The sequence below is a fragment of the Athene cunicularia genome, assembly GCF_003259725.1.
Source record: "Athene cunicularia isolate RWA chromosome 1 unlocalized genomic scaffold, athCun1 chr1_part1, whole genome shotgun sequence".
Lineage (NCBI taxonomy): Eukaryota > Metazoa > Chordata > Aves > Strigiformes > Strigidae > Athene > Athene cunicularia.
In genome coordinates this window covers 6248296-6268841 of record NW_020799091.1, presented here as the reverse complement: position 1 = coordinate 6268841, position 20546 = coordinate 6248296, and the positions used below count along the sequence as shown (strand labels likewise).

At 38.8% G+C, this 20546-nt stretch overlaps 1 protein-coding gene across 22 annotated transcripts in view; it reads right to left on the bottom strand.

Moving 5' to 3' along the window:
- Window positions 1-20546, bottom strand: part of DLG2 (discs large MAGUK scaffold protein 2) — a 1035190-nt gene that overhangs the window by 386064 nt on the left and 628580 nt on the right. For all 22 annotated transcript variants that reach the window (XM_026841744.1, XM_026841762.1, XM_026841771.1 and 19 more), the window contains one exon: window positions 8336-8386. In XM_026841744.1, the coding sequence (XP_026697545.1) occupies window positions 8336-8386 (51 nt within the window). The remainder of the gene's footprint in view (window positions 1-8335; window positions 8387-20546) is intronic.

Sequence of the window (20546 nt, the reverse complement as noted above, 5' to 3'; positions counted from 1 at the left end):
TCCGAGTAAATAGAGTGAATAAGCTGAAAGGCCACATCCTAAAGAGCTACATCTAAAGTAAAGGCAATTTTCATGTAAAGATGTAAATAATACAAAAAAGCAGCAGAATTACTCACTGCAAACTATCTGGTGAGAGCAAGTGAGTTAGGAAATGAAAGGCAATAAATGAGTGATATTACTTGAAAAATAAGATGTCAATATAATAATAATTTAAAAGAAGCAGCAGCAAAGTGCTGCCTCTAGGCAGCTGTGACTTGCATGAAATAACTTTTCACATAATAGGTAACTCAAGGTCTCAATGATCTTGGCAAAGTTAAAGTGATAATTTTCAGGTAGAGATGCACATGAATAATTCTTTTTCCTGTATTCACATAGGTAGATTTTGAAGTCTTAAATAAATGCTGCTTAACTTTTCAACTTTTCTTCACTTTTGATATGGAATATACACCATTACGACTACTGGGCAATTTTTTCCTGCAGTTGATCTTTAATTTGTTTCTACCAGTTTCAGAATACTTTCTAGTACTGTGTTAATGCCTTCTTTCTAGCATCTGTATTTTCTACTGACATGCTTTCCCTGAACAAATTCCCCGTGAGCTTTCGATGCAGAGAGTTTAAGTAACTTCAGGCTTGTGATGCAATATGTCGGAGAATGAAATTTCTTTTATTCCTTTGGGAACAAAATGTATCAGTGTGTCAAGTGACTGTTATTAAATTTAAAAAAATATATCAAACTCCAATTTTCTTCTTGTGCTTGAACATTCTTCAAAGCTTCAAACTATTTTGAAAATGATAAAACATCACAGTGAGCTTTCATAACAGAATATTCAGTTATTTTTAATTTCTCACACAACAAGAAAATTGTTGTAACCGTCCCTTGACATAAGGACTCACTTAAACAATCTGTGAACCCCTCAACTAAAGAAATACGTAGAAACCACTATATGAATTACTAAAACCAGTGAACACATAGACATTCAAAAGTAAATATACAAATGCATAAAGCTTAACTAATAGCACTATTCTTTGCCTTGAAAAGTTTGAATCATCAAGTGTAAATCCAAATTATGTATTTTTTTCTATCTGAAATATAAAGCCAGCACACATGCATGGGAGGGGATATCCTTCACTGAGATAATGCCCTCAGAGGAGTTTAAATGGCATTGTAGTGATAAATCCAAGAAAATGAACTATTATGATTTAACTGAGCTAGCATCCTTGGAATGTTTTTCAGACACTTAGATGTAAAAGCAAGATTCTAAGATAACAATATGAAAATAAGAATTTCTTTGATAGGCACCCAGAGGGAGCTAAATGTATGGTATTATTTCAGCTTCTTTTCCTAACCACAGTGTAGCAGTTAAATTTTTTTCCCCAGTCACTTACAGCCTTTTCCACCTCCTTCATCTCCTTTTTTGTGCCTTTGCAGCTTTTCTGTTGTGACTATTGGGATGAGAAATGCTGCAAATCCACAGCTGGGAAAGGAGGCAGCCTCTGCCAGCTGTAGCAGTGATGAAATATAGGACATATCTTCCTCATAAACAGAGGCTCAGTGAAAAGCCACGTGCTTTTTTAGCATTTGCCCTGGATCACTCAAATTCTCTGGCAGTGCATATTCTGAAACAGTCCAGTTCATACCTATCTGTAGAGGACATTAAACAGACTCATCCTTCCAGTCTGCTTTCAGGACAACTGTGGGCAGCTCACCTGTTCTACTTCACCACACTCCCAACCTGTTACGATGCAACTGTTAACAGCAATGACAATAAATAAAAATATTCTGTTCACATCTCTAAGAGGGATATAATATTAGCAGTTGTTCCTTCACTTCTCTAGCCAATAGTCTTCAGTAAGACAGTTGTGTGAGTTTATTGTTTCCAGTCCCAGACCACTGAATGTGGAGAATGACAGCTAACACCACAGGGCAGGAGCTTCTCTCCCAAAAGGTACAGCCTCCCTCTCCCGGCTCTTCTGCCTTTCCACATGTACTCCAGACTGGCACCTTTTGTACTTCTCCCAATCACAGGTGGAACAGGCCCCCCCTAGACATGCACAGCTCTACAACCAGGAATAGTTTCAGCATAATGACTCTGACAGAACAAGAACAAAGAACAAAGTTTTCCAGTAACTAGTTATATTTTGGGTGCCAAATTAGGGCTGCTCTGAGGTGACAAAGTCACATGCTTTGGGTGAGTAATGTTACAAAAAAATCAGACTGTTCCAAGGAATCTTAATTTAGGTCATTGAACTAAAGCAACCAATTCTACAGTTGCTTTGGAAAATGTTGACCTGGTATTTCAGTGTCACATTAGCAGGACTGCACACCAGGCTCCTTTAGCTTCTTTCATCAGCTCACTCCTGCACAGCCTAAGGTCAAAGCAAAATCTGTTAAAGCACAAGAGACGAAAGGAGAACACAGACCTTGCTTAAGCCATTGCATCAAGAGGCCAGAGAGTCTGCCCTCTCCAGTGCTTACAAACCTTTTTGAAGGTAAACAACAGCCACTGACACAAACACCTATCAGTGTCAACTCTAAACTAAGACACACTTGGAATTAGAAAGCATAAGAGAATTTCCTGCACAGTGATTTCAAGGTATTCACAGTATTTTCAAGGATATTTCTTCATTTCTTTTTTCATTTTACAGAACTTTGTGTTACACATACACAGAGAAATGCACTGCAAAGACTCTATATGCATACCCAAGAGATCAGTTTTTCAAACTGCACAACAATAAAAAAGATTGGATTCACATTTTCTGTTTGCCTGTAGCTCAGTTCCACACATTCATACTTCTGCCTCTTCTTGTAGGCAGTCTGTGCTGGCCCCTTCCAGAAAAAAATCCTGCAGGTGAAAAAATTCCAGTGGGTGAGCTTTATGGCAATAAGCACCCGTAGGTCACTATTCTGCTATAAACCTGATATAAACTAGTCAATAGGAAGGATTCTACCTTTGAATTATAATTTATTTCAGTCCAAGATAGCAAGAATAACTACCACTTACTCTTACTTAGGAAGGAGGCAGAGGCTAGCAAAGAAGAAAAGTAATAAGGGCACCCAGTCAAAAAGCTTTCAGCAGTGAAGAAAACATCTGCAGTTCTGCAGAAATAAACACTCAGAAGGCAACACTGCATTTGGAGGAGCTGAACAGATACCTAAGGGACACTCACTTTAAAAGATTTACTTTCTCCTGTTGGAAGATGTCAGACCACTCCATGGGGGCTGTTGATGGTTGGATATTGATTTGTGCACTCTGGGTTCTCAGAAGGCATGTATCTATGGGCATAAGCTTTTAAACTTTGAAAATACCTCTTCCTAGTGGCCATTTCTTGACCACTCACTTCCACTCTTGTTATTTCTGAACCACATAAAGGAGGACATTCCTGTCATTGAAATGTCCTACAATCTCATTCCTGAGAGGTCAAAGTATACTGATGCGTGAACAACTGGTGTCTCACACCTTAAAAAAAGGCAGAAAGCAGATACACTACTGATTAACAGTGGAAAACTTATTCTGCAGACATACAAGCAAACAGTCATCTTGGTGGATGAAAAGCTGGGCACGAGCCAGCAATGTACACTTGAAACCCAGAAATTCAACTGTGTCCTGGGCTGCATCGAGAGAAGTGTGGCCAGCAGGTCGAGGGAGGGGATTCTCCCCCTCTACTCTCGTGAGCCCCCCCCTGCAGTGCTGTGTCCAGCTCTGGGGCCTCCAGCATAAGAAAGACATGGACCTGCTTGAGTGTGTCCAGAGGCCACAAAGATGCTCAGGGGGCTGGAGCACCCCCCGGTGAGGACAGGCTGAGAGAGTTGGGGGTGTTCAGCCTGGAGAAGAGAAGGCTCCGGGGAGACCTTAGAGCAGCCTCCCAGTACTTAAAGGGGGCTCATAAGAAAGATGGGGACAAAGATTTCAGCAGGGCCTGTAGTGATAGGACAAGGGGTAATGGTTTTAAACTGAAAGAGGGTAGATTCAGACTAGATAGAAAGAAGAAATTTTTTACAATGAAGGTGGTGAAACACTGGCAGGGTTTGCCCAGAGAGGTGGTAGATGCCCCATCCCTGGAAGGGTTCAAGGTCAGGCTGGACGGGGCTCTGAGCAACCTGATCGAGTTGAAGATGTCCCTGCTCGTTGCAGGGGGTTGGACTAGATGACTTCTAAAGGTTCCTTCCAACCCAAATTACTCTACAATTCCATGATTCTATGATCTCTGATAAAACAAGATTGATAGATTAGATAGATAGATAGATAGATACAAAAATAAGACAGAGTCAAATTAAAATTCTTGTGTCATTGAATACAATCCAATTCCCACTGCTCTTCAGTGTTCAGTGGAATGCAGTTCTTTATATTTTTGCAAGCTTCTGCATTTTCAGAAAGGATATCAGTGATGAAAACAGCATAATTAATAGTACAATAGTAATTATTTCTTACAAGGCACCAGAGTAAATAATAAAGTCCAGGCCTGAAATAAATTCCTTTCTCTATCAAAATGTACAAGGATTGGTTTTTTCTACCGTTTCTTCAGGATTTTTAAATTTTGCCCTTTAAGTTTACTTATGATTACAGTTTTAGCCTTTCTAGTTCAGATTTGAACAGACCCTTGAATTTGGTGGAAAATGGAAGAACAGTAATCTTGAACTAGAAAAATTAAGTCTTCTCATGGCACTTGATGTCACTGAAATGTCAAGTCAAAGCAGAGAAGAGAGAGAGTAGATGTTCAGTCTCTCCACTGAACAGATCATGTGGTGGTTACAGAATAAAATTTATCGGTTATCAGCACACAGTCCCAGATGATAAATCATTATGGAGAATTTACTCTTTTGGATTTTTTTATTTTTTTTTAAAGTGAGGAGGAAACAAAACAGTAAGTTCCTAAAAACTTTGTAAAACAATATGGTTCATTAAAAACAGAGACTTTCTGCAGTATAACCTGAACTGTTATCATGGTCCAGAGAATCCACAGGAGTATTAAAGAAAAAGAAATAGAGACACTTCATGCATGTCCCCACCTTGGGAAAATTCTCAGTCTGAGCTTGACCTGTTCAGATACCAAGGTCAGTCAATCTCATGATGCAAATGCACTGGGAACTCGATGTCTTTAATTCCAGTGTTCATAAAATTACTTTTTTCTAACCAGTCTATTCCACAAAAAGTAATATAATTTTACTTTTTAGACAGATACAGAATGAAAATACATGCTGAGACATCAAAAGATTCTGTAAAAACAGCTTTACTAATCATAACTTCCCTCTTTAACACCTAAGGAATAGGCAAAGTTAGATGAGCAAAAATGTACTGAGACCTGAACTCAGATGTGGAATTCGGCATGAATCCAACATGAATCATTAAGGGACCCACTGTCTTTCTTTACTCTTCTTCAAGGGAACTACTGATATTGGCTGATATTCCACCAACTTCTATTAAAATCCTCTCTTCAGCATATGTCTCCAAGCACAGCACCACACTAAGGAGTCAATCAAATTAAAACTTTTATCCAGTTTAGTGAAGTTAGGCTAGGCTTTGTCACAGAGTCTATTCAGTTATCTCTTACGCTGACCACTGATTTACAAGTGCAAATGGTCTCTTGATAGCACTGGATACATTTTTCAAGTCCTGCAGTAATGGAAGACTAACATCACTGCACTAATATGAGTCATTTTATGCAGAGTTTCCTTTTTATGTTATCTTTAATATTCAAGCTAGAGCAAGGTAATGGCTTACTTTAAGGAATTTTGTCTAAGTGTGCATTTGGGCATTGTAGTTTATTACAAATCACCAAGTCTTAGTCTACACCTGGATCTGCATTTTATGCCTGTAAGTTAGCAGAGAATCTCACACATTCTCTGAGGTAGTTGAAGAAATAAAAAGCGTCTTTTTTTTTTTTTTTTTTTTTTTTTTTTTTTTTTTTTTCTTTTAGAGAAGAGAATTTGTTTGATTTCTCTTAACTGTGTAATTGTGTTACTCAAGTAGGTTCTTATGAGAGCTCTGAATGAGGATCACTTATTTATCAGTGATTCTTCTGGGCTCAGGGACTGGTGATGGTACTTGATAAGTGGCTGGCACAACTGAAGAGTAAAAGGATAAGAGCATGCCACTAAGGAGGGGGGCTGGCAGAGGCATACTTACAACTTCCTTAACTCCTGGAACAGCACCGATCACAGATTTAAATTCATCTTCTTTGTGAGCTCTTACTGAAGCCTTTTAAGCTCAAACCACAAATCTTGTTAAACTGTAAACTAGGACACAAAATTTTAAATAGAAACAACTGAACAACATTACGTCAAGGAGTGAAAAATAAAAAAGCTTTCTACACAAGCCCACTGTATCCTCGCAGCCATTTCTTGGTACACCAGCTGGGTCTCAGGCAGCTCGGTGATGCTCAGCTAGCTCTGCACTGTCCATCCCCCCAGTCCCTTAGCAGGGTTTCCTTTTGGCGTTTTGGAGACCCTCCTGATCTGCTCCCCAGCTCCACATGGGATACATTTTGCCAACATGTACACAGTGGTCCTATGTTAACCCAAGGGATGGAGCTATATCTTCATCCTGGGGTACGGATCATACCTAATACATCCCACAAATTCATGTCACCTATGCATGAAGGTGACCTCCTACAATTCAATTAATATTGTCTGTGACAAGTCTATAGAGACTGGGAGATGCTCTGAAGTATTTAATTCTTTACCACCTTCCCTTTCATTCTGCTGTAAAAAAAAAAAAAAAAAAAAAAAAAAAACAAAAGCCATAATACACCTTCAACCAATTTATCTTTTATGTTGTAAAATCCCTTAAATTATATTGACTATTTAAAAATGTGGATAAATGACATGAAGAAAATATCTGATGGTTTTGGGGAGGCAGAATTCTGTAACCTGGATAACTGGACTGAAATGGAAAGTTTATTACCAACTGTTTGATATGGGTAAACTACATTTTTATCTCTCAGCAGCAGCAACCTTAATACATTTTGCAGCTTTGCCATTAAATACAGAGAGATGATTTTCCATCTAATTTTTAAAAGCAGTTCTGTGGAAGAAAATGAGTAATCAACATGGAGAATGTCTTTCTTCTGCAAATGCTTTTAGTCTAACATAAATGACAGCTATTTAAAGGCAATCACTTGTGTTTTATATCTCACACAGAAACCAGCAGACACAGTACTCTGCCTTTGAGACAAAACACTGATACATGTGACAGAACATTTCAAGCAGTAATAATCAGAAGCCACAGATTCAGCAGCATCCAGAAAACAAGTGAAATATCCTTCATTAAAATCTGTAGCTTTTTTTTTGCTATTGCTGTTCAGTCTTCAACTGATATTATGTTGTATTAAATTACAAATAACCAAGTATCTATATCAGACAGGTACAGGAGATGCAAATCACATTTGTTCTGCAGTATGTACATTGATAACTTACACATCTGTTAAAAATAAAGTGGTTTTCAAAATATCACCCAGGGGGCATGTGTTCTGTTCAGTGACCTTTGGAAACTCTAGTCCAATGAATAACTAGTGATGCGCAAATAAGTTGAGAGACAGTAGATAAAAAGGGCCTATAACCTTATATGTTATCTGTTATGAGGATGGCTATGGTAAAAAGATATATTGCTCTTTCATAATTTGCCTGAGAGAGCAAATCAATGAGAACATAAACTTGTATCCCTTTAAGTTGAATGGTTATGGAATTCATTATCCTGGACAATTAAAAATATAACATGCAGAAAAAGTGCAATGAATTGTATAATCTAAGTATCTAATTTAATGGTAATTTGCTACCTTACAGGCATTTGTTCATACGGCATCAGTCACATCTTGGTAAATTTGGCCTTGCATTCAAACATATTATATAGAAGGAAGCCTAACACATAGATACGGTCTATAGCTTTTATATAGTCACCTGAACGTTAAAAACATTTTTGAAATTTTTGTTTTATAGTATATAACTCCAGGTCTTCTATTATGTGCACACGCAAGGAAATCAAGGAAGTTAACAGAGAAAAGATGCCACAGTTCCAGTGCACAAGTTAAAAGGGAGTTACCAAGTCACATGGGCTCTTCCCAATAATCAAACACCGAGTCAAGCACTGACATAGTTATGGGAGAAAAAAGCATTCTGGATTCTGATCTGCAAGGAGGTATACACCTGAAGCTTCTTAAAAACATGGAAGGGTTATCCAGTTGTATCATTCACATTTTCATAGTTTGTAATAAAGAGTGAACATCTTTATTAAAAATAGAAATAATTTCATTCTTAACAAGTTTTAATTTCATAAGTAATAGCATTATTTTTATTACAGATTATATTTTTTCCTTTAAGAGAAGAGCAAATTATACTTACCCTCTCCAGAGTAATTTCTTCAAATTCATATTCAATTTCTGTTCCATTGACCTAAAGAAAATAAAATCAGAAAATTCCTTAAATGCACATGGAAGGTAATTTGGTAGGGATATTGTATAGAGATATTCCAGTATGAGGAGTTTACTGAAGCACATTTTTCAACATATAGGTGAGGCTATCTAAATTATAGCCTACTTAGCTCCCCTTTAAATGGCATGTCATCAAGACTATAAACTTAAAACCAGTAGAAGTTCAGCATGGGAAACACTGAAAGAGTGGATAACTAAGCCACTTACATAATATGACTGGCATTTTATGTAGTGTTTTCGTGGACTTTATGCAAATGTTTAAATAGTTTCCAAGGTAATAGTTTCATGTCAAAACCAAAGACCTGTTTCTAAAAATTATTCTCACAAATGGAAGAAAGATTAATTATTCATAGCCTTACGAGCTCCAATTTACTGTGCAGTACAACAACAGACAGGAAACTCATAGTACTTATGTAAAAATCACTCACTGATACATATACCGAAATACATTTTGTTTACTATATTAACCTAGGGCAAGAACATGACAGAGGACCTTTGCAATAGACAGCTGAATGGCAAAAAGGCACAGAATGTTAATGTAATTCTTACGCTGATTTTCAGTGTCAAAATAAATTAAGCTACAAAACGTAGGGCACCAAAATGGATTACACTGGACAAGAAATCTATCAGCTGAAGACATGACACTGATTTAAGCAGTATTCCGAAAACTTGTTCCAGTCTGACATGGATTTTTTCTGTCCCTCTAGGCAACTCACTTAATATCCCTTTTCTTAGTTTCCTAATTTCTTAAATGGGTAGTGTACGGCATCTGAAAAAGCTACAACAGCTGATTATATTCTAAGTAAACTGCAGAGTAATGAAAATACTTCTATTACAATCTGAGAAGAATTTCTAAGTGTCCCTTAACTACAGCTAGTCAGCATTTTTTTTTATTTGGCCAGAAAATATTGATTAATCAATAATAATAGGTATTGCCCATGAATCATGCCATTTTAGGTTTTGTGATGATAGGATATTTGCTGGAAAACAGTTTTGCTTTAGTGTTTTACTTAATTTATATTTAATGAAAAAAAAAATAATTCATAAGAGCAAGACTGAATTGAAGCATTAAGATTGACCTAATCTAGGAGGAACAAATCTGTTATTTTTCAGAACAAGAACATTTATTACTCCTCCCCACTCCCAGCTGCTAATTTTCTATATTAGCTTTCTAACTGCAATCACAAAACACTGTACACAAATCATTCTTTATCTAGTCAAGCACCTTTCAAATGTAATTAGGTGCTTCTCTTGTGAATATTATAACTAAGTACATGCATCTACCAAACAAAAGCTTCCTATAAAAGCCACCAACTATTTAATTTGTCTGCAGTTCAAGATCTGATAAACCATGAAATCAGTAACAGAAATACAATCCCCATCTGTGTTCAAAAGGAAAGAGGGAGAGGGAGTAAAGTCCAAACAAATAATCCATGCTTATCAATGAATCAAAACCACAGCATCAATGAATAAAATATTTAATACATACATAATATTTGTCTTTTTTACTTTATTACAATTTGGTAATCACATTACACTACACTAAACAGATAACGCACAAAAATTTTACTATATTTTCCTGTTCTATATTACCAGTTTAATGCTTTTTGCATAGACTTTCATTAATATAGGCAACTTACTAGGTATGAACAGCTTTATAGCTATTCCATTTTTCATCTTTTCTTGTCTAATGATAATGCAATCAAAGCTATCTATATGTCTCTGTTTTCATGAACTTCTCTTTTATCTGAGGCTGGTGGATAGCTCTGATCTATGTCTTCAATTCCTCAGTCTTGCTCTATAAAGCTGTCTTTGCTTCACTGCTTATAATCACTTTTCCTTTGCATTAAAAACTTGTTAGTGCAGCAAAATGAGAAAAAGAGGGACATGAGAAGTGAGCAACCTCTGTATAAAGATGAAAGGAGAAAACAAGCTGAATACTCAATTTGTATTTGCACATAAACAATATCTTGATTATGGTCATCTGAGGGGTTCCTTTTATCATCCACAGCCACGATTACAAAAAGGTCTTCAGTTCAAATTGCCATTAATCGCAGAAGAGATCCAGTATCGGGTTCCATAGCAGCGGGGATGATAAGAATTTAAAAGCTGACCTTGATCCAACTCCTTTTGTTATTTAAGCATCTATATCTACATATACAGATCACTGCCCTGTTTTTCTTGCTGGTTGCTTAGAAGACCAATGCAGTTATTTCGTAAAGGATCTAATAAGATATTGCACCTACCTGAGGCAGGTGGAATGATGTATACAGTACCATTCATTGCTACCACCATTTTATCTCATATTTAGACTCTCTGACTGCACCTACACTGCTAAATTAAAGTCAATTTTCAGCCAAGTCTCAGTGCTTAAGGCTGTTTCTGTCTGGAGCCTGCTGGAAACAAATAGCCAAGGAGTGAGCCAACAGTTAAGCAGGAGGAGAATCATGGCTCCAGTGCTGGAACTGGCTTGTCGGTCCCTTCATTTAGCAGCATACGGACATACCCTCTGTTTTTGCCCATTTTAACTTGACAGTCTCTGGCGTGACAAAGCACCTGAACAAGTGGTCTGAATCTCCAACTTAAATTTCTTGCGAGCAATGGGAACCTGTTCCTGCGTCTCTCTTTACATGAGTTGTCTGAATTCTGCTTTTATATTAGACTGCGGCAAGAACACACAGCAATATTTACTATGGCCTGTATGATTTTACATAACTGAAAAATTCCAAACGTTTTCGTATGGTTTTCTCTTCTCCTCCACAGTCAAAGTAATCATCAGCATTTCCAAGTCAGTTTGGAAATATTCTTTCCCATCTTTCAGGAGTGCAAGGTTGACACAACAGATAACTTTAATCTCAACTAAATTTTGATATTTATGATGCTGAAATGTGAGGTAGTCATCTAGATCTCTTTATACTCAGTGAGAAGAAACAGGCACTTTTAGGTCTTAATTTATTTCATCCTACACTAGAAATCTCAGGTAGGCTAGATGAATTGTGCCCCTGAGGTTTCCTTTCACTACGTACAAATAGAGTTTAAAAACGATGTGTAAAGTTTGGTGAGCATTTCCCTTAAATCTGTTTTCTCTGCGTTACTCCTAACTATAGACTGGTAAGAAAGTTCTGCTAAGGGATGCCATATGTCTTTCACAATTTTACACCAGTGAAAGGCCAGATCTCTGGTTTAGCAGCTTTTTCAATTGCTTTTTTGGGCTTGTCTGCACCTGCAATTGGCAGCACATGCACAGCACGATATCCAGCACCTGCTCCCACAAGTCCAACCGGTTAGGATGTCCACAAGGAACAAGTCATTCTCTACCCTTCTCCAAAAGCTCAAAGCCAAGATACATTGCTGTTGGCTTCCCTCTCTGATTCAGGATACTGATGTCCCCTCTTTGGAGAAAGAGTTGACAGTAACAGGCCCAGAGGACTCTGGCAGAAGTGTGTAAAATGCACAAGATGAGGTCCATGGGAAAACAATCAACCACATTCCTTCTTCAAGGCACAGAGTCTGGAATTAAAATGTCTCATCCAGGAACATGCTTTATTTCCAGCAGAACAAAAAAAAGATACTGTTGACCAGGGCAAAGATACCTAAGTGCTACACAAGGAACAGGTCCTCATGAAACCTTTAGATAACTTTGGGGGCCTTTGTTGCCTTGTTCAGGAACAGCATCACCAACATACACATCTGATGAAAGAAGGATTCTCAGTCTCCTGACCTTACATATGTTTGTGATCCAGAGTGTGATGAACTTACAGCACCTGTAGAGTAAGGTATGGGAATACAATGAAGTCCCAGTGTTGAAAGAAACTACTTGCAAAGGTGAGGTAACAGTTGCCTTTCATTTACTGCTGCACCTATTACACTGGAGGACTCCCAAACTTCTGACAAGAAAAGGCCTTTAAGAAAGAGGTGAATGTATGGTAACTATCTAGAGTCCAGCATTCAAGAGAGATTTCCTGGTGAAGCTCTGATCCTGGTGAAGCTCTGATCACTATTAGAGTTCACTTATCTTTCTAAGAATGTCATCTTCAGGTGACATGTTCTTTCAGGAGAATGAGAAATAAGGAACAGGTAAAAGGAGTTTTTTATATACTATAGAAAAACCTGAAATAAAGCCCAGCACAAAGAACTCCAAAATAAGGACATGACAAACTAAGATTTCTTTGTTCCCTTATGTGAAGAACTTTACTTTGACTCTCCAGGAAGATTCTCTCAATTAGTGCAGTTTTAGGATGACAAAAGCAGCTGAAGTAGCCCCTTAATTAAAATCAGTTTTACAGATTATGATAGATTCTCAAAAATCCTTTAGAAAAACACTCTTGGGTTTTTCATTTTCACATACTCTGTCACCTTGTAAGGACATTTATAGATACGTTTTTTCCTCATAATAATAATTTGATACTCTTTTTATACTTCTGCAATTATTTGATTTGGTAGACCTGTTTACACTCAAACAAGTAAGCACTGTCCAATTCTTCCTTGTTATACTTCCACACATCTACAGCTTCATCCACCCACTCAATAAGATAAAGATGTCATCATACGAGTTTTAATGGTAAGAACCGTATCACAATAGTGGCAACAACAGCATTAAAACACTTACAGTTATTACAACTGTAATATTTCAAAAGCACTGCACCTATTCTTTCTAATAAAATTCATGTCATTAGAGCTGTTTGTTATGCTTAGTCTTATTTTCAAGAAGATATTGTTTTGCCTAAAAATTACATCTGTAGACTTTTATTACAAAGAAAACTGATTTTCATTATATTTAATTGGATATTGTTTTTCAGCTGTCTTCCATAAAGACGACTGTTTCTTCTACTTCTATTATCATACGCATAGGAAGATAACTACCCTGCCACTGATTCTCATTCAACATGCAAATTTAGTTCTTTTGGCTGTAAGGTCTCACCTGTTTCCTAACCACCCAAACCTCACCAGACTAGAATGTCAAATTCCTGTTGTACAAGTAACCGTAGGATCTATTTTTCCTTTAAAAATTTTTAATTTGGTGCATAATTAAGACTGTCCATTTTACATTTCAGAACCATCAAGGCCATTTGCGTAATTTAATGAGTACAAGATTTAAATAGCCCTTCGAGATTTCTGTTTTATCATCAAGACCAAAGAGTGACTCTTACTTAGCACTTTGCCATCTCCAGATTTAGGTTACTTCTTCATTATTTGTAAAAGAAAACCTGCTGTTGTACTTTTGATACTGTTTTCCAAGAGCATTAAAAACTTCCTTTTCTACTGCATATAAACATACCGAAAACAGTCACCTCTTCCCTCTGATTTAAAATATGATGCTGCCAGAAGGTTTTTCATGCTACTCTACCGAAGTGTGTGAGTGTATTTCCTGGGATTTTTATAGAAGATACCCCACATCTATTTTTAATCACAGTGCATAACTATGCCCACTTCCTTCTTTTCACCCATAGATTCTTTAGGAAACAAGTAAAATATGTTAAGTCTTTGAATGAGAATTTATCATAATCTAAAATTTTCTTGTCATAATATGATTGTTCTGGTATGAAAAATGAAAAGTGAAAGACCATATGGCTTTGACAGGAATTTCTACTTTATCAGGAATAGGTCTTATATGTGCAACTGATTTATGGATCCTTCCACAGATGCCTACAGAGTCAATGTACATCGTTTAGGGAAGATATCACCCTCAACACAAAATTAGCAGAGCTCCAAGAAGCTAATTCCAGCTCTTGGTCAACACCTGTAAAGATCTGCAGCAGAGTTATGATCAACTTGTACCCTGCTCCGAGTGCTTTTTGTGCTTATTCATTTCTTCTTAAATGTCTCCTATATCCTTTTCCAGGTCTTCATTTTTACTCAGCCACCTTCTTCATGTCCTTTTCTCTATTCCTCCCTCACTGTTATCCTGGGTTCACTAGTTTACATCTTCTTGGAGAAAATAAAATAACTATTATCACTCTTCTCTGGTTAATTACCAAATTCCCGATTTTATCTTACCCTACTCATTTCTCAAATCTTGTTCAGAATAAAATAATGTTTTCTGTATCTATTGTGAATCACCGTTCCCTAACTCTAATCACAACTTCTCATGTCTGCAGCTCAGCCTCCACCGCTTTCCCCAGTTTTCCTCCTTTTCATGTTTTGTACTCATTTCTTCCTTCTTACTACCTCCAAATCTGTTCTTTTTTCTCACACACAGATGCATGCACATACATACCAAATTAAGCATACTTTTTTCTAGTCCCACTTCATCCAGAGGATTATTCATTATTATCTTTCCACTTTCCAATTTTTCCACCTAAACTTTTAACTTAACCTCTCCCGTAACTCCTATTGTCACTCATACACTCCATGTACCTCGATTCCTTTCACTAGTATGCTTCACCTCCTTATCCATAGTTTCAAAATCGTGTCCAAATAAGGGATTCTCTTCTGATTTCCCCTACTTGCTGCTCTCACTCCTCACAACCCTTTCCCCTATTCAGCAACAATTCAGATTTCTTTTAGCTGTTTTGTCTCCATAGATCTGACACTTTCCACAGCCCCAAAAAACATATATTTTGATACCCTCCTCCTAGGTATTATTTTATGTGGTTTACATGTTATGTGGTAACACTCTGTTCTTTACAATGTGAGCCATCAAATTTTCCTTTGTCTTCTCATTGTTTTGTCTGAATTCTGATGTTGGCCATATACACCACAGAATAAAAGTGTTTGTAAGTGTAAGCACTCGATATATCTAATGCAGACCCATCACAAAACTCCCATGGAGCAGATCATGATTTCAAATGGGGTTCACAGTAATTGGAAATGAAATGACATACATGAGTGAATTCTGTTTAGGCTAGCACTTCCAAATTGTACAAAATTAGTATCAACAAAAGAAGAAGCAGCATATTTCAGCTTTTGTATTTACAACCTTCTCCCTCACACTAAGGGAAATTCATATGCCATCATATTAGCTATCTAACAGGTAGAAATCCAAGTTAAGCAGTTGTCAAGGCTTTTGTTTTTACAGTCACTGGAGAGAGGAATCAAGAGGGGTGATTCATGCCATGTCCCTTAGTCTTTTCTTTGGATGGAATTGCCATTGGAGGAACCTGTCTCCACCCACTGACTATACAGAGACACTTCAGACTTATAGGATTTGCATCCTAAGAAGATAATTTTTGTAAAATTCCTTATATTTCTCTATCTTAAATTTATAATACACCTCAGTGCAGGAATTTGAAATGCATTCCAGAGAACTGGATACAGTAATTTCTTTCCAGAAAATTACATTCTTTCTTGTGCAATTCAGGTCATTTACTACACAGCTTCAGAAGCTCAGTCACTCTGCCTTTCATTTTCTTCTGTGCTCTGCCATTGCTGACACCATAACATATGAGATATCATAAACTATCAGTTTGTCCGGTTCCTATATCTCTGGTCCATTTTAGTTTTAGAATAAAATCCATCAAACTTTTCAACAGTCTGAACAGTTAATACGTTTCTAGAAATGATTTTCCTCTGTAATATTTCATTCTGTGCACAAGATACATAAAAATGGAATATTGCTGTTGCTTGATTGACCTTATTTCATCAACAAAGATTATGAAGTACTTGAAACTTGGGACTTAAAAGGTTATTTTAATAATGTTTAATACTATAATTTGCATAATTTTATTTAAAAGGTTGATAACTAGAGTGTTCAAAAGGCAGACATTTATACATAAACGGTGGGTTAAGTTTGATTCATTTTAACACTTAAGATAAAATTTTCTCTCAGTTTTAGGGAGAAATCAATAGCACACTAACTGGCAAAATTTCAGGCAAGAAAAGAACAGCAATAATTTACTGCATTCTTTGATATCCATGACACATTTATAAAGCAATCATATAATGAAATATAAATAATATACATAATGGGCATGCCCCTTTTCCTCAATAAATAAATATACAACCAACATAATCTAATCTCTTGCAGTTTGTTAAATGACAACGTACTCTGACTCATATAGAATCATAGAATCGTTTAGGTTGGAAAAGACCTTTAAGATTAAGTCCAACCATCAACCTCACACTGCCAAGCCCACCACTAAACCGTGTCCCTAAGCACCACATCTACACATCTTTTAAATACCTCCAGGGATGATGACTCAGCCACTTCCCTGTGCACCCTGTTCCAATGCTTGACAACCTTTTCAGTGAAGAAATTTTTCTTAATATCTAATCTTAATATCCTGGTGCAACTTGAGGCCATTTCCTCTTGTCCAACTGATTGTTACTTGGGGGAAGTGAGGACCCACATTGCTATAACCTCCTTTCAGGTAGCTGTAGAGAGTGATAAGGTCTCACCTGAGCTTCCTTTTCTTGAGACTGAAGAACCCCAGTTCCCTCAGCTGCCTCTCATAAGACTTGTGCTCTGGATCCTTCACCAGCTTCCTTGCCCTTCTTTGGACATGCTCCAGCACCAAAATGTCCTTGTAGTGAGAGCCCCAAAACTGAACACAGCATTCAAGGTGCAGCCTCACCAGTGCCAAGTACAGGGGGACAATCTATGATGAGGTTACAACATTGGTAGATAATGAAAGAGCAACTGACATCATTTACCTGGACTTGTGTAAAGCTTTTGACACTTCTCCACACAATATCATTGTCTCCAAAATGGAGAGACATGGATTTGATGGATGGACAACTCAGTAGATAAGGAAATGGTTGGATGGTTGCACTCAAAGAGTTGCGGCCAATGGCTCAATGTCCAGATGTAGAGCAGTGACGAGTGGAGTTCCTCAGGGGTTGGTATTGGAACCGGCGCTGTTTAACATCTGTCTGTGACATGGTCAGTGGGATGAGCGCACCCTCAGTGAGTTTGCTGATGACAGCAAGCTGTGTGGAGCCATTGACATGCTGAAGGGCAGGGATGTGCCATCCAAAGGGACCCTGGACAGGCCTGAGAGGTTGGCCCATGCAAACCTCATGAAAGTCAACAAGGCCAAGTGCAAGGTTCTGCATATGGGTCGAGGCCATCCCAAGCACAAATACAGGCTGGACAATGAATGGGTTGAGAGCAGCCCTACAGAGAAAGATTTGTGGGTATTAGTGGATGGAAAACTGACTGTGAGCCAACAATGTGCACTCACAGCCAAGAAAGCCAACTGCATCCTGGGCTGCATCAGAAGTGTGGCCAACAGGTCAAGGGAGGTGATTCTTGCACTCTACTCCGCTCTTGTGAGACCCCACCTGTAGTATTGTGTTCAGCTCTGAAGTCCCTAAAATAAGGACATAGACCTGCTTGAGCAGGTCCAGAGGAGGGCCAGGCCACAAAGATGATTGCGGGGCTGAAGCACCTCCCTTATGAGGACAGGATGAGGCAGTTGGGCTTGTCCAGCCTAGAAAAGAGATCCTTAAGGTCTCTCCAATCTAAACCATTCTATGATTCTATAAATCACTTCCCTAGTCCTGCTGGCTACACTATTGCTCATACAAGCCAGGATGCTGTTGGCCTTCTTGTCCACCTGGGCACACTGCTGGCTCATATTCAGCCAGCTGTTGACTAACCCCAGGTCCTTTTCCACCAGGCAGCTTTCCAGCCACTCTTCCCCAAGCCTGCAGTGTTGCGTGGGCTTCTTGTGACCCAAAGTGCAGGACCCAGTACTGAGCCCTTTGGCCTTGGCCCATCGATCCAGCCTGTCCAGACTACTCTTCAGAGCCTTACTACCCTCAACAGATCAACACTCCCACACAACTTGGTGTCAAGTGTCTGCAAACTTACTGAGGATGCACTCAATCCTCTTGTCCAGATCATTGATAAAGATCTTAAACTGAACTGGCCCCAACACTGAGCCCTGGGGAACAACACTTGTGACCGGCCGCCAGCTGGACTGAACTCCATTCACCACAACTCTTTGGGCCCCATCATCCAGCCAGTTTCTTACCCAGCAACATGTAATGCCTATCCAAACCATAAGCAGCCAGTTTCTCCAGGAGAATGCTGTGGGAAATGGTGTCAAAAGCTTCACTGAAGTCTAGGTAGACACATCCATAGCCTTTCTCTCATCCACTCAGTGGGTCACCTTCTCATAGAATATCAAGTCAGTCAAGCAGGACCTTCCTTTCATGAACCCATGCTGAACTGGGCCTGATCACCTGGTTGTCCTTTATGTGCTGCATGATGGCACTTAAGATGATCTGCTCCATAACCTCCCCTGGCACTGAGGGCAGAGTGACAGGCCTGTAGTTCCCTGGATCATCCTTCCGGCCCTCCCTGTAGATGTGTGTCACATTTGCTAACCTCCAGTCAACTGGGACCTCCCCGGTTATCCAGCACTGCCGATAAATGATGGGAAGTAGCTCACTGAGCACTTTGGCCAGTACCTTTGGGTGGATCCCATCCAGCCCCATAGACGTGTGTGTGTCTAAGTGGTGTAGCAGGTCACTAACCATTTTCTCTTGGCTCAGGGGGCTTCGTTCTGCTCCTTGTCCCTGTTTGCCAGCTCAGGGGGCTGTGTATGCGGAGAACAACTGGACTTACTATTAAAGACTGAGGCAAAAAAGGCATTAAGTACCTCAGCCTTTTCCTCATCTTTTTGTCACTATGTTTCTCTCTGTATCCAGTAAAATTTCCTTTTGTTTCTAATGCATTTAGAAAAACATTTTTAATTATCTTTTACGGCAGTAGCCAGGGTAAGTTCTAGTTGGGCTTTGGCCCCTCACTTTTTCCCTGCATAGCCTCATGACATCCTTGCAGTCCTCCCGAGTTGCCTGCCCCTTATTCCAAAGATGATAATCTTTCCTTTTTTTTTCCCCAAGTTCCAGCCAAAACTCCCCGTTCAGCCGGGCTGGTCTTCTTCCCAGCCAGCTCGTCTTTTGGCACATGGGGATGGCCTGCTCCTGCACCTTTAGGATTTCCTTGTTGAAGAATGTCCAGCCTTCCTGGACTCCTTTGCCCTTCAGGACTGCCTCCCAAGGGACCCTGTCAATCAGGCTCCTAAACAAGCTAAAGTCTGCCCTCTGGAAGTTCAAGGTAGTAGTTCTGCTGACGTTACTTCTCCACAAATTGAAAACTCGTCATGTCATTTCGTGATCTCTATGCCCAAGATGGCCTCCAGCCATCACATCACCCACAAGTCCTTCTCTGTTCACAAATCAGGCCCAGTGGGGAGTTTTCCCCAGCTGGCTCCCTCACCAGCTGTGTCAGGAAGTTATCTTCCACACACCCCAGGAACCTCCTGGACCGTTTCCTCTCTGCTGTAGTGTATTTCCAGCTGACATCTGGTAGGTTGAAGTCCCCATGAGGACAAGGGCTAGTGATTGTGATCTCCCAGATGTCCATAGGATATTTTGTCTGCCTCTTCAATATTTGTGTGCCTAAAATTGTCTCTCAGCACCTTTGTTTACCTTTGAGAGTTAATACTCCTTTTCCTGCTCTCTCACCCCATTGTCCATGAACAAACCACAATGAATGAATACTCCTGGGTTCTTTTCTTCTCGTGTGTTAACTCAAGCACAAGCACTGAAGTCTAAACTATATTCTCAGTAACACTGGTGCAATCCCATTGGTGTCTCTGGGCTTGTACTAGTGTAACCGATGTTACGTTTATTCATGTGTGGATGTACTTATATCTGCAGGAGGGAGCAGACCTGAAAAGGTAAATAAAATACTTGCACAAATAATAAAAATGAGTAATAAGGAATATTCACATAAATAAAGTATATGTAAATTTATAAACAAACATTCATGTATTCCACAGAACAGCCTTTTTACATGTGAATCACTTTCTTTACAAGCATTTTTATAGCAGCAGAAAGGTTCGCTATTTCTTTTAAAATCTTGGAAGTCTCTTTATTGTATGTATGGGCAGGGAGCCACAGTCCTCTGCACTCTACAGCTAAAAGCACAGCAGAACAGCTCCCTCATGGCCAATTAATTTTGCTGCAGAAAAAAACCCCAACAATCTGAATGGTTGAGACAAAATCAAAGTTGTTTTCTGCTCCTCCTCACAAGCTCAGGGAAAGAAAATTGATGTAACTGTTCTTCACAGGGATTAACAGTGCACACCCTGAGAAGCAGCTAATACATCATGACTGATCATCACCAGTCACAATCTAAGCCTAGCCAAAATTCAGCAAATTATTCCAAA